Genomic DNA, 20083 nt, shown 5'->3' with positions numbered 1-20083 from the left:
AGCATCTGGTAGGCTCAGGACGTTGGGAATCGTTTCGGGACGCATGTATGTGGTGGCCTGAATGGAAGGACACGAGAGATCATTATGCTGATGAACAATCAGTTACTTACCTTAGAAGGCAGTCGAGCTCTTCTAAGTTTTTCACTCCTCGACCGACTAGCATGGATTTGATCTCAGGAACGCTCTGTCTATCCATCAAACGATGTACAGAACGTAGCGGCTATATCTCTGAGCCATTGAGTAGGGAAAAAGAAAGGCGTTCAGCTGTAGCACCCTTCCGGTGCCTAGCTGCCATGACACCCGAAGGAAGAACGAGGGCTGGGATACTGCCAGGTTGCCCAGGCCTAGACAGGGCCTACATTGAGTAGGGCAGGTAGAACCGCAACATTTGATTTTAATCTTGGCTGTCAAAATAATATCGCTGGCACCACAGGTATCGGAGTTACATCGTCATCATCTTCCAACTCTCTTCACGTGTCCATCTCCCTTCGTAATTTCATTCCTGACCTAAGCCCTTCAATGAGATCTGCTACCATCTCCAATCAGTTTTTGCTGATAAATCCTTACCCTCACATGTCAGGGTCCCCGCAGCACAAATATCTGGGACGATTAGGTTAATTTTCTCTCACTCTTGTCCAGATTCTCATCTCATCCCGAATTCGTCCCATTCCGGATTACCGCTGCCATATTCTGGGAAGGGCTCCCTCTTCTTATTTATATCTTGATTTCGTTCAAAATAAACTCGTATGCTTGGTCAATACCACTTTGCTGACTGATGATCTGCAAGCAACTTCTCACTGTTGCACCATAGGATCTCTTCCTTTTGTTGTACAGTTACTACAACCGAAGACTTCACGGAGGTTGCTTCTTTCGTCCCTTTGCCAATAGCTTTCAGTAGGGTGGTATGTCTTTGTCTATCCGATCGCCCATATCACGTGACTACTGCGGAATCTAGAATTATTTTCCTTTCATCGTTTTTCCTAAAATGACCAGTCTTTGGAACTGTTTGACACTCCGTCTTCCCTAATACATGTAACTTCCAACATCCATCTTAATCCATCTTGAGGCTTTGTTTTTGTCGTCATCGTTTTGTGTCGAATTTTATTCGTTATTTATAGGATCTGTGATCACGGGTCATCTGTTCCTCTGTGATCCACATCTGCGTGTCAAACAAAAGCGATTAGCCTGTGATCTGGGGGCGAGATGGACCAAGTGGTTAGAACATGAATTTACTGACCGGAAGGCTTGTAGTTCGAACCCGACCTCTGCCTCTCGACTTCCCCTGTCTAGGCTTGGGAGACCTGGCAGTATCTCAGCCCTCGTGTCTCCTTCATGTGGCGTGGCAGCTAGGCACCTAAAGGGTGTTACAGCTGAACGATTATTAGCCTGTGATCTCAGTTAAGCCCATTAGTGACAACACTAATCACGCGTACATTACACCTGTAGTTGATAATCCAGGAATATATGCTGCAAATTACTCTTTGTTCTTACCTCTTGCCAGGAAGGAGGATTGGAGAGCTGCTGAGAATTTCGAGCATCTACTGCCTGTCTTGTTTCCTAACTGGATAAGCAAAAGGGTCACAAAATAACTATCTAGAGGTAACTGTCTCAACATGAGCTTTTGAGAATTATATGTAGAAGTATTGTGGGGGAGCAAAACTCGTTTTTAACATAACTGGTCCAATTTCTCACCATTATATCAGGAGGTCAGGTTCCTGGAAGTAACCCCAGAATCCCCGGAACCTACTAAGATCCTAAAACCACCGAAGTCTCATCCATACCAGTCAACCATTCAATTCAGTAAAAGCCGGTGAGTGTTCAGGCACTCCACAGAAGCACGACCGATTATGATCAGCGTTCAGTTATTTCATAGGAGCACGATCGATGTTGATGGGTATTCACTAAATGCCTATCAGAAAGCCTAGATCAATACCGAAAATTGCCCTTCATGTAGCACGTGGCCGTTGTAACTTTTGAACTTGTTTCAATAAAGCTGTTGTGTTCCTTGTCGGTGAATCCTTTTTCTGGCACCAGACACGAGCGGGAACAGCAGTCGGATATAACAATTCTTCCATGAATGTCTGAAACCTCCACGCTGCCAGCTATCTAGTTCATGAAAACTCCAGGTTTTAGCTACGATCGTCCAAGCTGACACTGCATCGGTTGCTGGTGCATGCGTCAAGATTGTAGTTGAGCAGGGGCGGTAATTCTATCTCTAGGACTACCTATCCGACCGAGGAGTATTCGGTTGTGACAGGCGTCGGCTGCCGGGTTCAGCGTCTTCAAACAACAGTGAAAACGTACTCACAGCTCCACTGGTTCAGTTGGCCTAGGATACATGAGACCGATGAAGTATTCCTGAGTATTTCGGGAAACTACGGCAAAATCGTCAAGGCGGAGTGATTCCAGTAGGAATTTTTGGGCGAATTTAATTTCGTTAGGTATAGTCATGATGGCTTCACGGTGAATCACCATTGGTAGACTGGGTTTTTAGCTCATGCTGTACCGGGTGCTACTGACTTAAGTGATTCTATGATTCATGGAATGAGCCCAACATGTCACATAAGGATAATACTTTTGCGTGCGGAATGCACTCCCTGAGGTGCTCGGAAAACATCACGCGCATTAGTATATTTCTATTAAGCTCAGTGTTTCTGTTTTACACATTTTAGTGAGAATTGATGGATTCAGGTATAACGGATTCCTATGATTCATCAGCGAGTCTGATGAATGAGTCTTCAGTCTCTATCTATTCACCAATAGTGCTCGGAAGGTCTGAAAGAGGTATGTTTTTTCCACTCCTGCAAGCCAGTTGCTGTAGGCACCTCCTGGTACGCCTCTGTGATGATCATCGTTAACGCCGGCTTGGGCGCTAGCCTGTTGGCGTTTCCACAAGCCTACGATCTTGCAGGCGGCATTCCTATATCACTCACCTTTCAAACTGTAAGTTTTGTGCTATCCTGGCATGTCCGCTGTCTCAGTTATTATTGATTTTGTAAGGTACCTTTATGGTCTCTGGTCCTAAGCTAATTACTGGTCTCAGTTTTTTTTAAAGTCCAGTTACTGCGACTTTTTGTAGCGCAGCCGTCATATAGCTCACAGTACCTAAAAGCACTTGAAGTCACTGCAGTAAGCCGAATGGCAGCGACTAAAAAGTTGGCGATCTGAATTCGCGTACCTATTCTCACAGCACATCAGCTCGGCGAGTTGAATTTGAGCTCGCATGGGTTTGTGCTAGGTAAAAATAGGAGTATTGAGGCTAACAGCGAACCAGTTAGTACTATTTCTCCCGACTAACACTATAAGTTGAGTGTCTTATGACCTCTGAATCAGCCAAGCATTTCTGTGGTTACACCTTACAGCAAACTTTTAGTTACATACATACTACTTACAACACTGCCGAGATGATAAAAATCATATCGCACCTTTTGCTTCACGCAAGGAGAGCGACGTGTAATGGGGCTGAAAGCATCTTGTTCCCAGCGACACAGACTAGGCCGTGTGTTTTCTACTTTTGCTGTGTCTCGCTACGGACCTTCCCAGCCGAGCTAATGAAACCTATCCACAGGACAAGTGTGCCAAGGCTTAGGCTTCGATGGTCAACTACTGTTGTCTTTCCATCCAGCATAATGGAGCAAAATGGCGCAGGCGTTTCCTCCATTTACACTGTGGCAATCCAGAAGTATCGCAAACCTCATGCCTCTTGTGTATGGGGCCACAATTTAGAGCGTAACAAATTTTTTTGTGTAACCTTCCATAAGGACATTTGCACTGTATTGATTTTTAACCCGGCAAAATGATTATCCTAAGAATCCCTCGTGCTCAGAACTATTGAAACTGATTAACGTTCCAGTAACCAGCTTGTTCTCATTTCCCCCATATCCCAGATCTTGGGCGTCGTTGCTGTCGGTTCCCTGATTATTTTGTCCTATTGTGCTGATCAGAATGGTACCGGTACCTACCAGGAGACTGTGGAGGCTTGTTGTGGGCAGTGGACAAACGTTATTTGTTCTGTCGTCATTGCCGTTTACACATTCGGTTGCAGCATAACCTACTTAATTATCATTGGAGATCTGTGGGACAAGGGTGAGCGTTAAGTGTACTGCTCTCTTTTTTTATACAGCGATTATTTATCACGAGAGTCAAGGTGTGTCAGTACATCCCATAGGATACGTTGATGGATGTATGGCGTTCACGTGCGTGAGATTTGATTATCTGAACGATCCTCCCAACGGGTACAGTACAGCTGATCCTCTTATTAGTCTCTCAGCCATACAAATGGTCCGATCACCTACGGCCATGGACTAAGAATTCTGTTGCCTTTAAGCTGATAAAAGTTTCTCTTTGACAAACTGACGCTTTTTTATTATAGGACTCTCATAACTAAGTTTGCTTGCTTTTACACCAGTTAGGCACTTTTTTCTTACTCTGGCGTTGCTACCACTCATGGTTATGTTCCTAATATTTGACCAATAACCAGCCCTACAGACTTTATGTCATAGATTTAGTTGCACTGGGTGTCACCGACGACATTCGGTGGTATCTCCATTGTGGAAGCCTGTCATCTGGAATTTAGAAACATCAAGCTATCGATAAAAGTGCTCTCAACCTAAGCGCAAGCACAATGCTGCCCCTATCGTTCTAATTTGGCGAGTTTTCTGTGTGTGCTTCACAGCTTTAGGAATCACTGACATCATTATCCATATATCTAGCAAGGAACATCGTTCCGATCCTCCGCGTAAATAAAGTACCAACGCTGCTAGAATGGAAAATTCGTTTATTTCCATCGATTTTTGGTAGATAACTGTTCGTATTCGAGCTAGTATTATCTATATCAAGAATTGCGAATTCGAGTTTGACAGTTTGAAGGAAAGTAGGTTCGGTCACCTTATGCCTTACACTACAGGAAGACTCACGTTAACGACGTCCTTCTTACTCTTTGGTCATTCCGTCCTGTCTTCCAAGTCGATGGCGCCAGACAGATTTTAGTTAATCTGGAGGCATTTCCATCGATGGCTTGGTATTTCAAATCTGTAGAAAGTATCGTCGTCTAGAAACAGCCTTGCTTAACTCTGCTCAGTGTCAAAAGTGTTTCCAGACCACCTTTTTTGTATTCGTTCATGCTGAGCAGTATGGAGACAACTAGGTTTTTCGGATGGGGAATAAAGTCTTCAGCTGTCTTATGTTTTGTAACCGCAGAAGCGCAGGATACGTCCTTGCATGCACTTCCGGATAGCAGTGTCGTGTTTTCGTTTACATGTGATGATGTGATCAGTATTTTCTTACTTGCCAGCTTTGGTTCATTTCCATTGTTTTCACCATCGTTACGAATCGCCTATCCGTATTGATTTCATTTTCGATCGTTCATAAAAAAACAGGCTTTTGATTGAATCAGGCATTTCTTGCTATTTCACACGGTTGATATCTTGACATTTCTATTTGACAGACTTATAAGCTCAATCCTCATTCGTGCCTCTTATCATAAACGGTCCGTAGACCGCCTGGTGTTTCTGTCTGGAACACCAAACACAAGATCGGTCTGGTTTCTCACTTTTTACGTGACTGGTAGTCAAAACGGTGATATCAAGAATAGCTCCGAACACTGGCTTCCCTTAGTTATAGTTTACTGTTGTCCCTTATGCTTTCTTTTTCACACATTCTCCCATGGTTTTTTTCGCCCTCAACTTTTCTCTCCTCTCACATGCTTTTTCAGTGTTTGATTATGCACTTACCGATGAATCTATGCGGCGTATGTGGTATTTGGATAGAAAATTTATTATCAGCGTCTCTTCGATTCTGATTATTTTGCCATTATGCATACCAAAACGCATTGATTTCCTTCGATTCGCCAGGTAAGTGATCGTTTAAGCCGGTGAAAATCTATTTCCAGTATTTCATCAAAATATGGTCGGGGCTTTTAAACCTCACAAAAGGCCAACAAATGATCTGAAAACACTGTCTGGACGGGCTATCATGCTGGTTACTGGAAGCCGAAGCATTCTATGCTATCTCAGATATCTGTCCTTATGGACTCTATAGTGACAAACGTTTTTACAAGGAAAATAGAATTACGCGTAGGGTCGTAGCTATCGGTTGTTTCACAGAGATTCATTTTGAATAGTGGGATTCTCTGAATTCCCCTAATGTTCAACATCCTCCAGAATGCAATGCAACAAACGATCGTGAAGAACAATACTAGTTCATAAAGGAAGCTACTCACAAGGTTGCTGAAAACTCTTCGACAGCCCACGACCGGTTTCGCCCTTCTCAGGGCTCATCAGGTAGGCTCAGTCCCCTAGTTTCCGTCAACCTTACGTTCTACTTGAACCCAAATTGGACTGTTTTCGAGAAATACACTCATTTGCAAACCAATTTAGTTTTCAAGAGATTCAGTTGAGTCTCTCGTGAAAACCAAATTGATTTGCAAAAGTGTGTTTCTCGAAAACAGTAATAGTTGTTTAACTTCAATTTACGCACCACTGAAGCGGCCTCAGGAAGTTTCAGTTCCAGGCTGAAAGTGTCTTCAACAGTAATTCGCAGTAATAGATTAACTGAAACAAAATATTCAGAGAACTCCCACACTACAGTAGGAGGAACTACAAACTCCACCACCCAATCTTACATCAACGTGGTGTAATGCCACCTGTCTCAGAACTGTTGGCCAACCAGAATCCTAGATGAGTGAAGACGTCAACAGCACGATTGTAGCTTACCTGACCCAAGCAGACCGGTCTAAGTGAATCTTGTCCAGTGGATTTCACAAGTTCATTCAAATGTTCAGTGAACTTTCTCCCGGACTGCGTTCCTTCCCGGACTACACTTGACCTCACCATAACCGACCATTGTCTATTTCTAAAATCCACTGATTGGATGGAATTGAAAATTGCCACCTATCAACAAGAATGTATTTCTGCTAATTATTTACTGTGTGCACATGTAGTATGGCAGATAGATGCAGATATGCACAAAGCTCTATGACAAAGATCGAGAGTCCTAGCTTTGTCGTCCTGTCGTTGTGAGGAAGCCAGATAAGTGTGGGTGGAACTATCAGACGGCAGGATCATTGGGACAGCCACTACCGCCGTAGTACCACCGTTCGGTATGTAGCTGCCGATGGCAATGGGATGTATACCAGTTTGAAGTCGCTGAGGCCGTCGGTCGCAGGTATTTCGCTTGTTGTCCCTTCCTAAACTGTTGGGCTGATAAAAACACTAACTCTCAAAACAGTTTTCAGCAACCTTGTGAGTAGTTTCCCTTATGGAAATATACCCCGGTATCTCGAATATCCTACCAGCTGAAACATGAGGTGTCCTTTTTGCAGCACATTCAGTTGAAGAATATTATTAACGAGAGATTCAGGCGAGTCCTCCGTGAAGATCAATTTGAAATGCAAATGGGAATATTTGTCGAATGATAGTGATTCTTGTACACGAATAGTAATCCACTGGCGTCACCTTGATCAGTGTATGTCCTCCGAAGGGAAATTAAATTTTCCCGTAGTGATCCCACAAATAGCGGAATAAGCGCCGTGGCAATGTATAATAGGATGAGTCTCAAACAAATAGGTAAAGTAAGCTTACCTGCACCGAACCTACCAAAAAGACTTGGGGTCACGCAAACTCGGTTCACAAACTGGACCACAGCCAACAGTAATATGACAGTAAGCAGACTAGGAACACTGGAAATGTGGATGTTGTATTAGCAGAACTCTCCACGCCAACCACTTTAAAACACATCACAGGCATTGGTAATTAGTGAACTGTTCAACAGCTTTCGCAAAGTGACGGGGTCATACTCATCCCAAAATGAAGAGTTGATTGATGTTGGCCTCCTCCGCTTGAAAGCTTGCATTGCAGACGCCAGCTTTGTCCTCTGATAACTAAAACTAAGACTGCAATCAGCGCTGACTCCCAAACGAGTGGCGTCTTGAGCCCTAGACACATATTCGAACGAAGGTTTTACAGGAGTCTGACAATAAAATCACTCCCTTTCCGTTTAGTAAAAATCAGGATCACACTTAACCTGCCCATTCAGTGAACCTTCATGATGAAAGCTATAAAAACGCCTATGGCACTTACTCTTCAAACTAAACTGACTTGTGTTGTATCGTAACATGCTAATTGAGTCTGTTAACTATCTACTGTGCCGTTAGCTCCCCAAGCTTTGAAGACGTATACAGTACGATAATATCCCACTTGATTACGATAAAAAAGTTGACAGTTTTAGGGTTGATGTCCTTTATAACGCGTTCGTTGCGTTCTGGAGGGTTTGCTTATAAGTGGTATTCTGAAGCAGGGTTTCTGTATCGCTAAATCATTTTCTTGAGCAAATTGATACGTGTTAGGAGATCGTTTACCGGAGGGGGAACTACGTACATACACTGGATGGACGGGGAGTTAATGATACCGGCAGACCGGATTCACAGCGGGTTTTACGCCTCACCTTATCTAACCAATTAATTGATGTCAGGAAGTCTATTGCTACTAGTTTCATTGTGGATCCCTTCCTGAACTGTCTTGTCTGAATAAAGCGTACCTTTGAAACAACTAATTTTATCACATGAACTCAGCCATATCATGTGCGACATAACTCCAAGTTGTCTCCGATCCTAGTTTTTCGTCCTCTTGTTCAGTTGCTGTTTCTACGATTAACCGCTTATTCTTGGCAATCATACTTACTCGGCGGTGCGAAATACACGTGCGTCGCTATTGTCCCATGTTTAGTATATAAAGCCCGGTCAGTTCGAAAATGTATCTTTCGGCTTGGGGGGGGGGATTGTGGAGAGGCCGGATAGCACCTTATGGTTGGATTTCACCTTGAGGGCAGCGAGGAAATGCTCAACGACCACAATTCACCCTCTATGCGCATCCCAATAGACCACACGTGGTGTTTTCCTCAGTTACTGATTAATATGCTTGTTAGGTTTTTGAGGTCTTGATATCCGTTACTGTTTAGTGGAAAATCACTGAAAATTAAATTCATGAAGTTTTATTGAAACTTGGTGCGCTAGTTGTATACTAAAATTGCTCATCTAGTACGTGTTTGCTGTATCAGTTAACACACATCGCCATTCTGAGTTGGATTAAGAACTGTAACAGATCGTCTGCATCCGCGACTTCTTTAAGCGTAACCTTTTGCCGTTATTTTGTTTATCTTCTGTAAAAAATTTCGGAATACGCACTGTTGCTTTTTCTGTTCTAATAGCATTCACATCCATGAATTCGCATTGTTTTTCTACTGCCAGCACAGTCGGTGTTCTTGGTGTGTGTTACATTGGCGTGCTGATTGTGGCGGAATACTTCACTGACTTACCACCACCAGGACCAATCAAAACCAGGTAATTCTACACACAAGTTTAATGGTCATTGTCTGTGCCCGAAATTCGAATTTGGGTCAATTGAAATATCGGCTGAGTGTTTTGTGCTCATTACTAAGGATACTAAGCTTGAGGACATCTCACTTATTAGGATGCGAGCCACCTACTGGAAAGTCGAACCTATCCTCGCCTCTTCACGTGCTGATGTTCTGTAGTCGGATGACTGTGTAGTATATCATCCCTCGTACACCCCTTGTTTTGCGTAGCGGCGATATGGCATAAGACTGTCGTAAATGATCGATTTGTTTTTTATGCTAGCCGTGTGGTCCACTTATATTGTGCGTCTCAGGAAGTGAGGACTATAGTGCTTTTAATCTGACAGGTTTCTTTTTTGCTTGTAATGAGTCGCCGAAGTTTTGGAGTTGAATTTAAAAAATTAATAAATCGTTCAGCTGTAAAACTCTCTCGATACCTAGCTGCCATGCCACCCGAGGGATGCACGGGGGCTGGGATACTGCCAGGTTATCCAAGCCTAAACAGGATAAGTCGAGATGCAGGGGTCAGGTTCGAACCACGGACCTTCCGGTCAGTAAATTTCTAACCACTGAGCCATCTCGCCTCGATAGTCCTGCTGTTCTGTGGCTCTTTCTACTTGTTCATTATTATTACAGTGTGTGATTTGAATTTCACTCGGTGTATAGTCGACTCTGTAACTTGGTTTTTCGGGAAAAAGGTTGAGGTGCTTTTATGGTGAATGAGATTAAATAGCCGCAGGACTACATAAGCCTTGCTTTATATCACACCGGTCGGCACGTACATACGATAGAGTAAATCACGTTTTCCTCGATCACAATTCCACAAGGAACCACTTGTTTACCAACGTTGGCTTTGCGTGCGCTCGGATGAAGGTAAAACACGCTGGTGGTACATTTATCCAACTCAACACGAATGAAGTTGGGCAATGTGAGCGTTGTATAAGCTATGTTGGATAATGAACACAATAGTTTGTGAGGGTGTCTGATCACGAAATTTTTAATGCTCACGTCATGAAGCGCGATGGGGGCTGCTTTAGGCGACCAATTCACCGAATAATTAGAACGTGTTCGATCTGTGTCAAAATAATAATTTGTCTCCAACGCAATCCCAAACAGCATATAGTGGAAACTAACCACTCTCACTTTCAAAATTTCTGCACATTCTTGCAGAACTACTTCTGTTCGTGACCTTTTTAAATATATCCTCCGACCACCTACCATCGTGGCATTGAATATCCTTTGAAACAGACATGTTATGTGTGATCAGCTATAAGAACCTTGTAAAAAGCCGTTACGAAGTTCACTGTGCTAACTGTGGTTAAGAATGCGAGGTATGTTTGGGTCACTACAGCTTAGTGTTGTGATAAGACCTGTAGGTAGAATGTGTCATTTGGGCGAATCGTTATTGGGCCTATCTCCGTTTATTTTGTCAGTACAGAATCAACGCTAAGGTTATTCCTTGTTCGTATGCAAATATAATTTCAGCCGTCTAATGTGCACCTCTATCCAGCACAGAACTGCGGCACTCTCCCAACGACTGACATTAGAAATGGTCCGATGGGCCTCGTAACACATGTCCTCACCGTTTTGTCAGTTGGTTTGGAAATTTCAAATTGTGTAGATTATCCTTCGTTCCTTTCTACTTCGTTTCATGCTTCTGTTTGTGTGCTCTTTATGCCCAGTGTGAGTTGCCGGATGTGGGATGTTGTCCCTTGACTGCCTTTTTGTATATAGCACTCATGTTCATCCCTATTTTTTGGACCCATATCTCCTCTAATAATGATTCCACTGTTGAATGCCGGTCTGCTTCGCCAAAAGCGGTAGTCATCTGGAAGACTGCTTCATTAGGGGGGTTAGGACGTCGTCAGTGGACTGATGAATGATATCTGTGAACTGCCGAACTTCTGTTTGACGAATTACTTTGAGTTTAACGATGAATTTCTGTTAACTGGAAGGAGTGAAAGCCTTTGCACTCGTTATTTTTGGACTGGGCTTGCGGTGAGCCTCAGGATGCGCCTCACCCCTTTAAGATGGTCCGGATGACCCCCAGCAGACGTGTACTGCGGACAACTGCTTGGGGAAGGGAGAGAAGTGGGACTTGCGTGCGCGAAACAACATGCAAACGAATAAGATACTTGCCGTTTGTAGACATGTCGCAGTTCCACAGTACTCTCTTCCAAGATAGAACCAGCGCATCGTGTAGGCAGTTTTGGCAATGTGTAGTTTTTTTTATATTAGAAAACGGCTCCCCACAGAGGAAGTTCAGTTGCGAAGAGAGTAAGCCACAAAAACATGTCTTACGTCATCGTGATGAATGAGCTCCAGCAGTGGAAACTGACGATTGACTGCTGTACAGTCATGAAGGGTGAAGGCCGTAGTGAAGAACGGACAGAATGGGGAGGAGCAAGGACATACTGCAAGAAGCCCTTTTACCTATAAAAACAAAAATAAAAAATATATACTGAAATAAACACATGATCGTAACTATGGAGCAAGACAAACCTGGGCTAGATAATCAGAATGGGAACTGACAGCATGCTCGCCACTGAAACCCATTCACGTCCCTGCCTTGTGGGGATTTCTACCACATTCAGATATCATCACGTTGACCTCAACCAGGAAAGCTCAAACATCGTACAACACTCGTTTTGACAGTAGTTACCTTCATTTCATGTTGTCGCAGCCTGTCCCGGCAAACTTATCGGCAACAAGAGTTCGGGGGATTTCTACACATTCAGATATCATCACGTTGACCTCAACCAGGAAAGCTCAAACATCGTACAACACTCGTTTTGACAGTAGTTACCTTCATTTCATGTTGTCGCAGCCTGTCCCGGCAAACTTATCGGCAACAAGAGTTCGGAGTAGATAACAGCGCTTCTTTTGGACATGCATAATGCATGTGTCCTACGTCATTGTTTCATATTCATTGGTCAACTTTAACTTCAGGTGGTTGATATCACGAGCCAACCATGTCAGCGGTTTGTCTGAACCTGAGCAGACTACACGCCAAATATGACACTGGAATTCGTCACTGCTGAAGTGCGAATCAGGGATAGTGAAGCTTGAACACGGATTGAGGTGACGTATTGTATGGTATTGGATACTTTCTGATACCCCAATAATTGCCATAATTTTCTCTATTAAAGCGGGGTACATTTTACCTTGTTTTGGTTCCTATTCGCGTTTACTTAACTACTACAAATATCGGCCGCTCTCAGTGATGTGGTTGGTCACGGACAACCTTCCCGCAGACTACCCAATTCGTGCTAGGGCAGCTCAGTCATGGATAAGCTGTTGCTTTCACTGCAGACGAAACGAAACGATTCCATTTCAAATGAAGGGACAAAGTGAGCAAAGTACTTTAGGATTTGTCTTGTGGCTTTCGGTGGCACATGTTTCCTTAAAGAGTATTGCTTTACTGCTATATTTGAATTGTGCCCACTCGTTTTCGTTTGAACGCTGCCTTTGCCATGATGTACTGACACTTCTCCCTGCATAGTGATTCTTTTACATCTCATCCGTTTGTTGAACGTCCCAAGAATCTCACTGAACAATTGCTCACAATGTCCTGACACTTCTCCCTGCATAATGATTCTTTTACATCTCATCCCAAGAATCTCACTGAACAATTGCTCACATCCATTGGACACACCATAACCTCTGTGTTTCTTTTTCCATTCTCAGACCCACACATTTGTCGGACATATTTTATGTGCTACCCGCCATATGTTTTGGTTATCAGGTTAGTATAACAACGACTTGTGATACGTAAATTACACATTTATTCATATCAACCCTCATTCAGTCCGTTTTCTATTTTGCTGCCACCCCTACCTCGAGCTCGGGTTTACCCCAAATGTAGATAACTGTGATTCGGACACGGATGGTAGTTTTAATCAGGTCGTAGCACTCGTAGTCTCCCATAACGTATTACGAATCGACAACAGTAAGACAGTGACCTCTTCAGATGGATTACGTAGAACAGTTGAATACATCACAGTCCACATCCAGTATTTCAGTCTTCGTTCGCCTGTTCCATCAGTCTATTTTGAAGGGTTACTCTCGCGCTCAAAGCGCAATTCTTATCTATCAGAGGTACGGAGTCGCAGTCGGCTGATATTACATGATATTACACGATGTCCGGGTTAACATCCCCGGGAATTTGGAGTCGATGGGCTAATGACACTTGTCACACCTGGTTCACACATCGATGCTGAAAATATTCCACTCCACTGCAACTCAGCACGTGCATCGTCCAGTTTTCGGTCAGCAACAGAGGAGATTATCCAATAAATGGAAGCAGCGGTGACAATCCAATCTAACTGTACATGTATCCGAAAGCTACATTTACGGTTTTCTCGACAAGATGGGAATGCACGTATAGTGAAACTGAAAACTGTAGTCTGTCGACACATTAACTCCGATCCCTAGCCCAAAAATAGATTGAAAATGGCTACCCAGAAGTGGTCATCTCCAGGCACCTGGAGTTACCCATCACTATGTTGTCAAGTTTTGCAAACGTGCCGAAGGAACCTGCGTTCATACAGCTACTAATAAAAAATGATTGGTTGTTGATCACCCAACTGCGCACTGATGATGTCTCCTCGTATGGTGACGAAACATTTGCAAGCCAATTGCCAAGCTCGGCGAACAGATCAGCAGCCATCTGATCAACAACCAATAAACTCACCCGAGCTACCAATAGTTCACCACATTACCAACATGATTCCTTGCCTATACCAAGTGCCTTTTCAAGATCTGGTCTCAGTCTTCCGCGTACTGCATATCTCCATATTATCAGCACTAACACTGCTGGCAATTTTTGAAGTCTTTATCAAAAATAAGGCTTGATTTTTGAGTCAGCCATCTCAACCTGTCCAATGGAAACCCAAAAACCGGGTCGAATGAGTATGGTTCATCTAAGCTCTTTATATTTCATATTGCGTGAGTTTCGAGATTAATATTGTTTGATGGCTGCGCGAGCCTGCATTGATTTATCTCTGAACGGGAGATGTGGTGCCCAGAAAATCACCGTCTTTTTTCAAACCACCACATTACTAAGAAAAAATGACTTAGCCTGTAGGTCGGCTACGCGGTGATGGTCAGTGTCAATACGGTCATTTTCAACGCTGAGGGATTACTTACCCCACCTCATGGCAACGGCTCACAAACTACATCTTAAAACGGAAATGGTCCATGTCTCTTCAAGGTTGATTTTTTCGTTAGTTTGTAATGATACCAGAATGTATGTGGGTCGGACGACCTCCCGTTCTTTTCAGACTGTGACCGAACACAAACTGGTTTGGGTTTGAACGAGGACAGTCAAACACATCAACAACGCAATAACGACACTCAGTTTAAGTCAACCCTAACGTCAACCCACTGTAGTCAGTGTGAATTCTCCTGCGCCATCAAACTGATAAAACACCGGAGTTGAGGTCGCAGTCATCGGTCCGCACCATCGAGCCCACTATTCACAAAACAGCCCGTAGAAGTTCTGGTCCTAACTTGGCCTCCATAGACCAATCTTTACCTAGTTGTAGTCGTGCTTCCGGATCACCCCATTTAGTTGACTTTGTGCATTCTGTTGCCCAACTTTTCACGTTGGAATATCTATTTCAAGGATGAATCACCAGTTCTCTTAAACTGAGGCATTGTGTTTGGCTTCTTATTACTGTCTACATAATCGATCTTGTTGTCGACTGTGAACAGTAGACCATGTATAACAATTGCCTTGGCCTATGATAATGGAACTAAGTAGGAGACAGTCACAAAGTGCAGCTGACGGCTTGATTGGTTTGTCGCAGATAGCTCTTGCACACGACTCTAATCAGTTGACCATTCGTCCTCGGTGTATAGGTCGAGAAAAGCCACCCTGGTCGAGAAGTGATCTCCATCTGCTTCAAAGGGACGAGATAGTTCAGCGGTTAGGGCAAGAATTTACTGACCGGAAGGTCCGTGGTTTGAACCCGAACTCTGCCTCTCGACTTCCCTGTCTGGGCCTGGGCAACCTAGCAGTATGCTGGCCGTCGTACTTCCTTCTGGTGGCATGGCAGGTAGGCACCGAAAGGGTGCTACAGCTCAATGAACGACTACGTTTTCCGCAATCACGATTAGAGGACCATCTACCTGTAGGTTTGGGATGTATGCGTTCACAGCTGGACGCGCATGAACCCTACTGGTCATTTGCAACCAAATGGAACTGAGATCAACGATTACTGCCCTGCCGTGGCTCCAACTTACTCTGGCCTCGTGTCTATCCATTTTACGAATGCACAAGAGTGAACAGTCTATTTTCTGTCCTTACGATATGGCATTGTATGCATCCATTATCTAGACTTTTGGGACTTTTATCTTTTTGGTGGAAGTATAATGCGAGTATAATATTAGCCTAAAACAGGTACCCTGAAATAATACCGCCGAAAACCTGGCCACGCGGTGTTACGGTCCCCTATTTCGTGAATGTCCGTGTGAATTTCAACGTCTTAGTTTGCTCGGTTTCGAAAGTGTCCTGGACCATTTGCGCGTCTCAAGAAATGGACTATCATAGCACACTAGCTAGAGGGCACAGCACTACACTAGCCACGAAATAGCAATACATCCCTCATCTTGCTATATACTGTGTAGCGAATGTTTCGGAACTTCTCGGTTTAATCCTCTAATCCGGTACGAAACACCCCATGGTTATTTTCACTGGAAGATGCATCCAACGGTATCCTTCACCGTAGTTGTTACCTTCATGACATCATTGTCATTGCCCTTGTTCTGCCACGAAAGTACAAAGATTTATTATTGGTCGATTGGTTAGTCTGTTTCCCATAATCTCATTTTCGCTTCTTTACGACGGTGCAGGAGCACCAGAAACGTAGCATATAGCTGGATAACTCACTTCCGCCACTTTACTGCGTCGCTTCTCATAGGTCAGTTTTCGTAGTTCCACGATCGGTACTTGATTCTCGGCTTCATCGTAGTGTGTTTCAGTGTCCATGCGTTTATAATTTGCACTTGTTCGATTTTATCGCTTTCAGTGTCATGTGAGCGCCGTGCCCGTCTATGCGTGTATGCGCGGTCGCCCAAATGTCCGGTTATTCGCCCTGACAGCTGGGCTGGCCATTCTGCTATGTTATCTCTCGTATGTTGCCACAGGCGTTTTTGGATACCTCAGTTTCGGTTCCCACGTAAGCGCGGATGTGCTCGTTGACTATCCCGCTCGACCAGAAGTGGTTGCAGGGCTTGCATTGCTAGCCATCAAAACCTATACCACCTATCCGATATTGCATTTCTGTGGCCGGTGAGTTGTACGACTGGTGGCTGTTAGTGTTGGACTACTTTCCATCTTTTTTCTTAGATTGTCTTCGTTCGGTTCAGTTTATAGTCCACTGAATTCTCGTTGTTTTCGGTTTTGACTCCACGGTCTCTTAACGGTCTACATCCCTTGGAAAATCAGACAGTTCTGTTATGCGCGACATTTAGAGTCTACTAGTGACCTTTGCTGTAATTTCATTCATTCATATCATTCGTGCATTGACAGGGCATCTTCAAGGTACCACGTGATACGAATAAACAATCCCCACTGATGTCACCATCTGCCAAAATACATCAATTTGATGCAGTCATAGTACGCGTTTTTTCAAATTGAAAACAATAGCCTGATGAAATAGGTTTTTGGATTTGGTTCGAACTACTTGACTAGCTTCTACTGTAGTTTCGGATGGTGATCAGACATAATCTAGTTCTCATAGTGTAAAGCGATTTCACGCACCAATATGTGTCTGATGCAGGGTACCAACTTAGCATCCATACTTTCAACGCCTGCACCAGGTAGTATATACTTGGGAGCTTTAGAACTATAGTTATTGTGACAGTTGATTCGAATGGGCTACCAATCTATATAAAAAACACATTCCACTTGAACTGTAGTTGAGCAGTCCGTTCTTTAAAGCATTGAGAGGGATAAGAGAGTTTGTCCCCATCGGGTGTTGTTAGTTAAAGACTCGGTTTCGTCCAGCCTTCACCTGTGAATCAGCTAGCTCCATTGTATACGCTTCACATGTGAATAAACTGTATCGTATCCCATCACCTAGCTATGTTAGATCGCCGCAAACGTTGTTCAGACATAGTTTGCACCTCTGGCGAATAGTCTCCCGAAAGAGCTTTTCGTAGTTGACCCCTTGAAGCTTTTGTTAACTAAAAAATCTCTTGGCCGTCTCCGGTCCGTACCCTGGGGGATCTATGTTCTCTTTTTGCACGTTCCGAGTGAACTACCCATTTCATTAAAACCATATAATTGTTCAGTTAGAAGTTCATCTTGGTCGCATTGTGCACTTCCTACCGAATACATTGGCAGTTTGAATTTGGTGCCTATTTTTTCCAAGTGAAACAACCGAACATCTGTTGTTATGGAGTTATGGAGTACTTTGCGGCAGTTTACTTCGTTATAATTACCTCTGGCTGGCGACGATCTGATGTTCAAATCCCGCCTATTTTCATTTCTATTGATGAAACAACAAACGTACGTTTCCGAACGGAGTGGGTGGGTGGCAATCGAAAACCATGCGCCATTGCAGAGCAGTTGGACGCGGGTCTTCCAAACACAATTTCATGATGTTCTTCGTTGGGCTACCTGGGGTTTGGTTTGGTGTTTTATTGAAATTCATTGTGAATGCAATGTTGGACATACTTCGCAGGCAGAGAATAACGATATCAGTCTCGCTCTCAGTGCTCATTCGGGCTTCTTAACTTCTGTCATCTCATCCAACGTAAGTTCATTGAGTTCGCCGCAGCAGACACACGCAGAGCTTCGCTCCAGCCTCTAACTGGCTTCATTTCGCCTCTTAATAAATACTCGAAAGCAATTAGGGCAAAGTAAATGACGACGCACAGAGTTGGCAACCAAACTTACAACCTTCAATTCACTTCAGTCTGGGGACTCATTTGGAGATATCCAGAGAAGAATTGAACTATCAGACTTCTTTTTTAATAATAAATAATAACCATCCATCTGTAGCACCCTTTCAGTGCCCAGCTGCCGTGTTAACCGAGGGAAGCACGAGGGCCTAAACAGAAGCAGTCGGGATGTTTAGGTTGGATTCGACAGACGGACCTCCCGGTTTGTTAGTCCGCACCTTAACCACTTATCTGCCACTACTGGGTCAGGTCTTGGATACTTATAAAAACTGTGAAATAGATTAAGCCCGGAAAAACCATTTCGCACGTGACTATTATCATTACTGTTTTACTACGGGGAACCCTTTCTGTCGAATCGAAGTGACTCAGAAGCTGCCACTCTTACTATGCAGTTTAAACGTACACGTTTGTTTATGGTCGTACAACTTTACCGCACCCCAAATCCATACAGGTCTGCAATACAAACGACAGTTCTGCGCTACTCTCCGTGGGCCAGAGAAAACTGGAACCATATTGAACCCCGATGGCGATACGTATCCACCACAGCATGGTTCTTCGTCAGCCTCGTGTTCGCTTTGTTCGCACCAGACATAGGGCTGGTTATTGGTCTCCTTGGTGGGATCGCTGGACTATTCATTTTGGTGTTCCCAGGTAGGTGACCGATTGCTCTGTTGATTTCCTTGGTTCGATTTCCTACACAACCTTCTTCACTTCAATCGTTGTGTGCTGGCAGTTAAAATTGCGCTTATGTATTTGTTAGAGCAAAACCCATGCACTGTTGTTTAGACCAATTTGCTCTGAGTTATGAGCAGACGGAGGTTGTAGTTGACTGTGTCTGTTTGGACGCAGATGCTCATAAGCAGCCTTACTGTCAGTTCACTGACCGTACAATTTCCTTCTCACCTCATTACTCAAAAGTGACCTTTCTGTCGTGTGTCCAAACTATGGGTGCACTGTTGGCTGTTTTAGACTTGCCCATCATCTCAGTTAAAGGGAACAAGTCACTTGAGAGTACGATTTTTTGTTCCACAATTGGTTTGCAAGGGAAGGGATGGCCTGTAGTCCGAGAACTTCGTAAGGCGGATGGACGCCGAATCGATTCAAGTCATGAGACAACTAATGGAACACCAGAAGATACTTTATTGTGCACACCACTAACACTCCGAACTGAACCGAAATCCCTGCAGACTGTCGACAGACTAGAAATTCCGTCGGCGGGCGCATCTGCGGAAGAGTTTCTTATTCCTTATACAGGTACGTAAATTTGTCCTTGAAGACTGACATCCCTTACAACTCATGCAATAGCTACTTCCACGTGTACTTTATACCCGCTTTGTAGCAAACTGTTTTTACGGGTTCCATAAGCACGCGAACTTAGTGTCCTTACACAGGTGACCCTAATTTACTCAATCCATTACGCAAGGGTGTCCGGTCATTTCGAGCTTTCTGTTCGATAATTTGGGAGATTTATTCCAACCATATTCTCCCCACTCATAAACGCATAAGTTGATATTCAGACCAGGAAACCCTAGATTAAAGGCAATCAATTAACTCCCTAACTCCCCGAAAGACCAGCTACCAAAATGGTATGAGAAATTCAACACAGAGACTAGAGATTCTCAGTCTATGCTGCAGCCAATATCGATGGCTCTGGACTGACCTGATCTCTGCCTGTCAAAACCTAAATTCACGAAGCCATCTGTGTCGCAGCATTCTAGGGCCTTTTCACACCGGAGTCTGCGAGGTCAACACCTGAGGTCGGCTCATTGGTTCAGCTGATTAGACTATCAGAAGTACTTCTCCCTACGTACATGTCAAGCTT

The 20083-nt window shown here is 43.9% G+C and overlaps 2 protein-coding genes across 2 annotated transcripts in view; one reads left to right on the top strand and one right to left on the bottom strand.

The window, feature by feature from the left end:
• Nucleotides 1-573: 573 nt before the first annotated feature.
• The window catches only part of T265_06823 (hypothetical protein), a gene marked incomplete at both ends in the record, with an annotated part of 20173 nt that continues 663 nt past the window's right edge, over nucleotides 574-20083 (top strand). The window contains 10 exons of the mRNA XM_009172197.1: nucleotides 574-613; nucleotides 1119-1388; nucleotides 2692-2784; nucleotides 2813-2943; nucleotides 3888-4086; nucleotides 5714-5852; nucleotides 9245-9337; nucleotides 13039-13096; nucleotides 16383-16645; nucleotides 18713-18912. Of these exons, the coding sequence (XP_009170461.1) occupies nucleotides 574-613; nucleotides 1119-1388; nucleotides 2692-2784; nucleotides 2813-2943; nucleotides 3888-4086; nucleotides 5714-5852; nucleotides 9245-9337; nucleotides 13039-13096; nucleotides 16383-16645; nucleotides 18713-18912 (1486 nt within the window). The remainder of the gene's footprint in view (nucleotides 614-1118; nucleotides 1389-2691; nucleotides 2785-2812; nucleotides 2944-3887; nucleotides 4087-5713; nucleotides 5853-9244; nucleotides 9338-13038; nucleotides 13097-16382; nucleotides 16646-18712; nucleotides 18913-20083) is intronic.
• T265_06822 (hypothetical protein) lies at nucleotides 1135-6833 on the bottom strand (the record flags this gene model as incomplete). Its single annotated transcript, XM_009172196.1, has 2 exons — nucleotides 1135-1386; nucleotides 6714-6833. The coding sequence occupies 2 exons, from the start codon at nucleotides 6831-6833 to the stop codon at nucleotides 1135-1137; spliced, it is 372 nt and encodes a 123-aa protein (XP_009170460.1).

The sequence above is a fragment of the Opisthorchis viverrini genome (assembly GCF_000715545.1).
Source record: "Opisthorchis viverrini unplaced genomic scaffold opera_v5_149, whole genome shotgun sequence".
NCBI lineage: Eukaryota > Metazoa > Platyhelminthes > Trematoda > Opisthorchiida > Opisthorchiidae > Opisthorchis > Opisthorchis viverrini.
The sequence above is the reverse complement of the archived record's forward strand: the minus strand, read 5'-3'. Positions and strand labels throughout refer to the sequence as shown.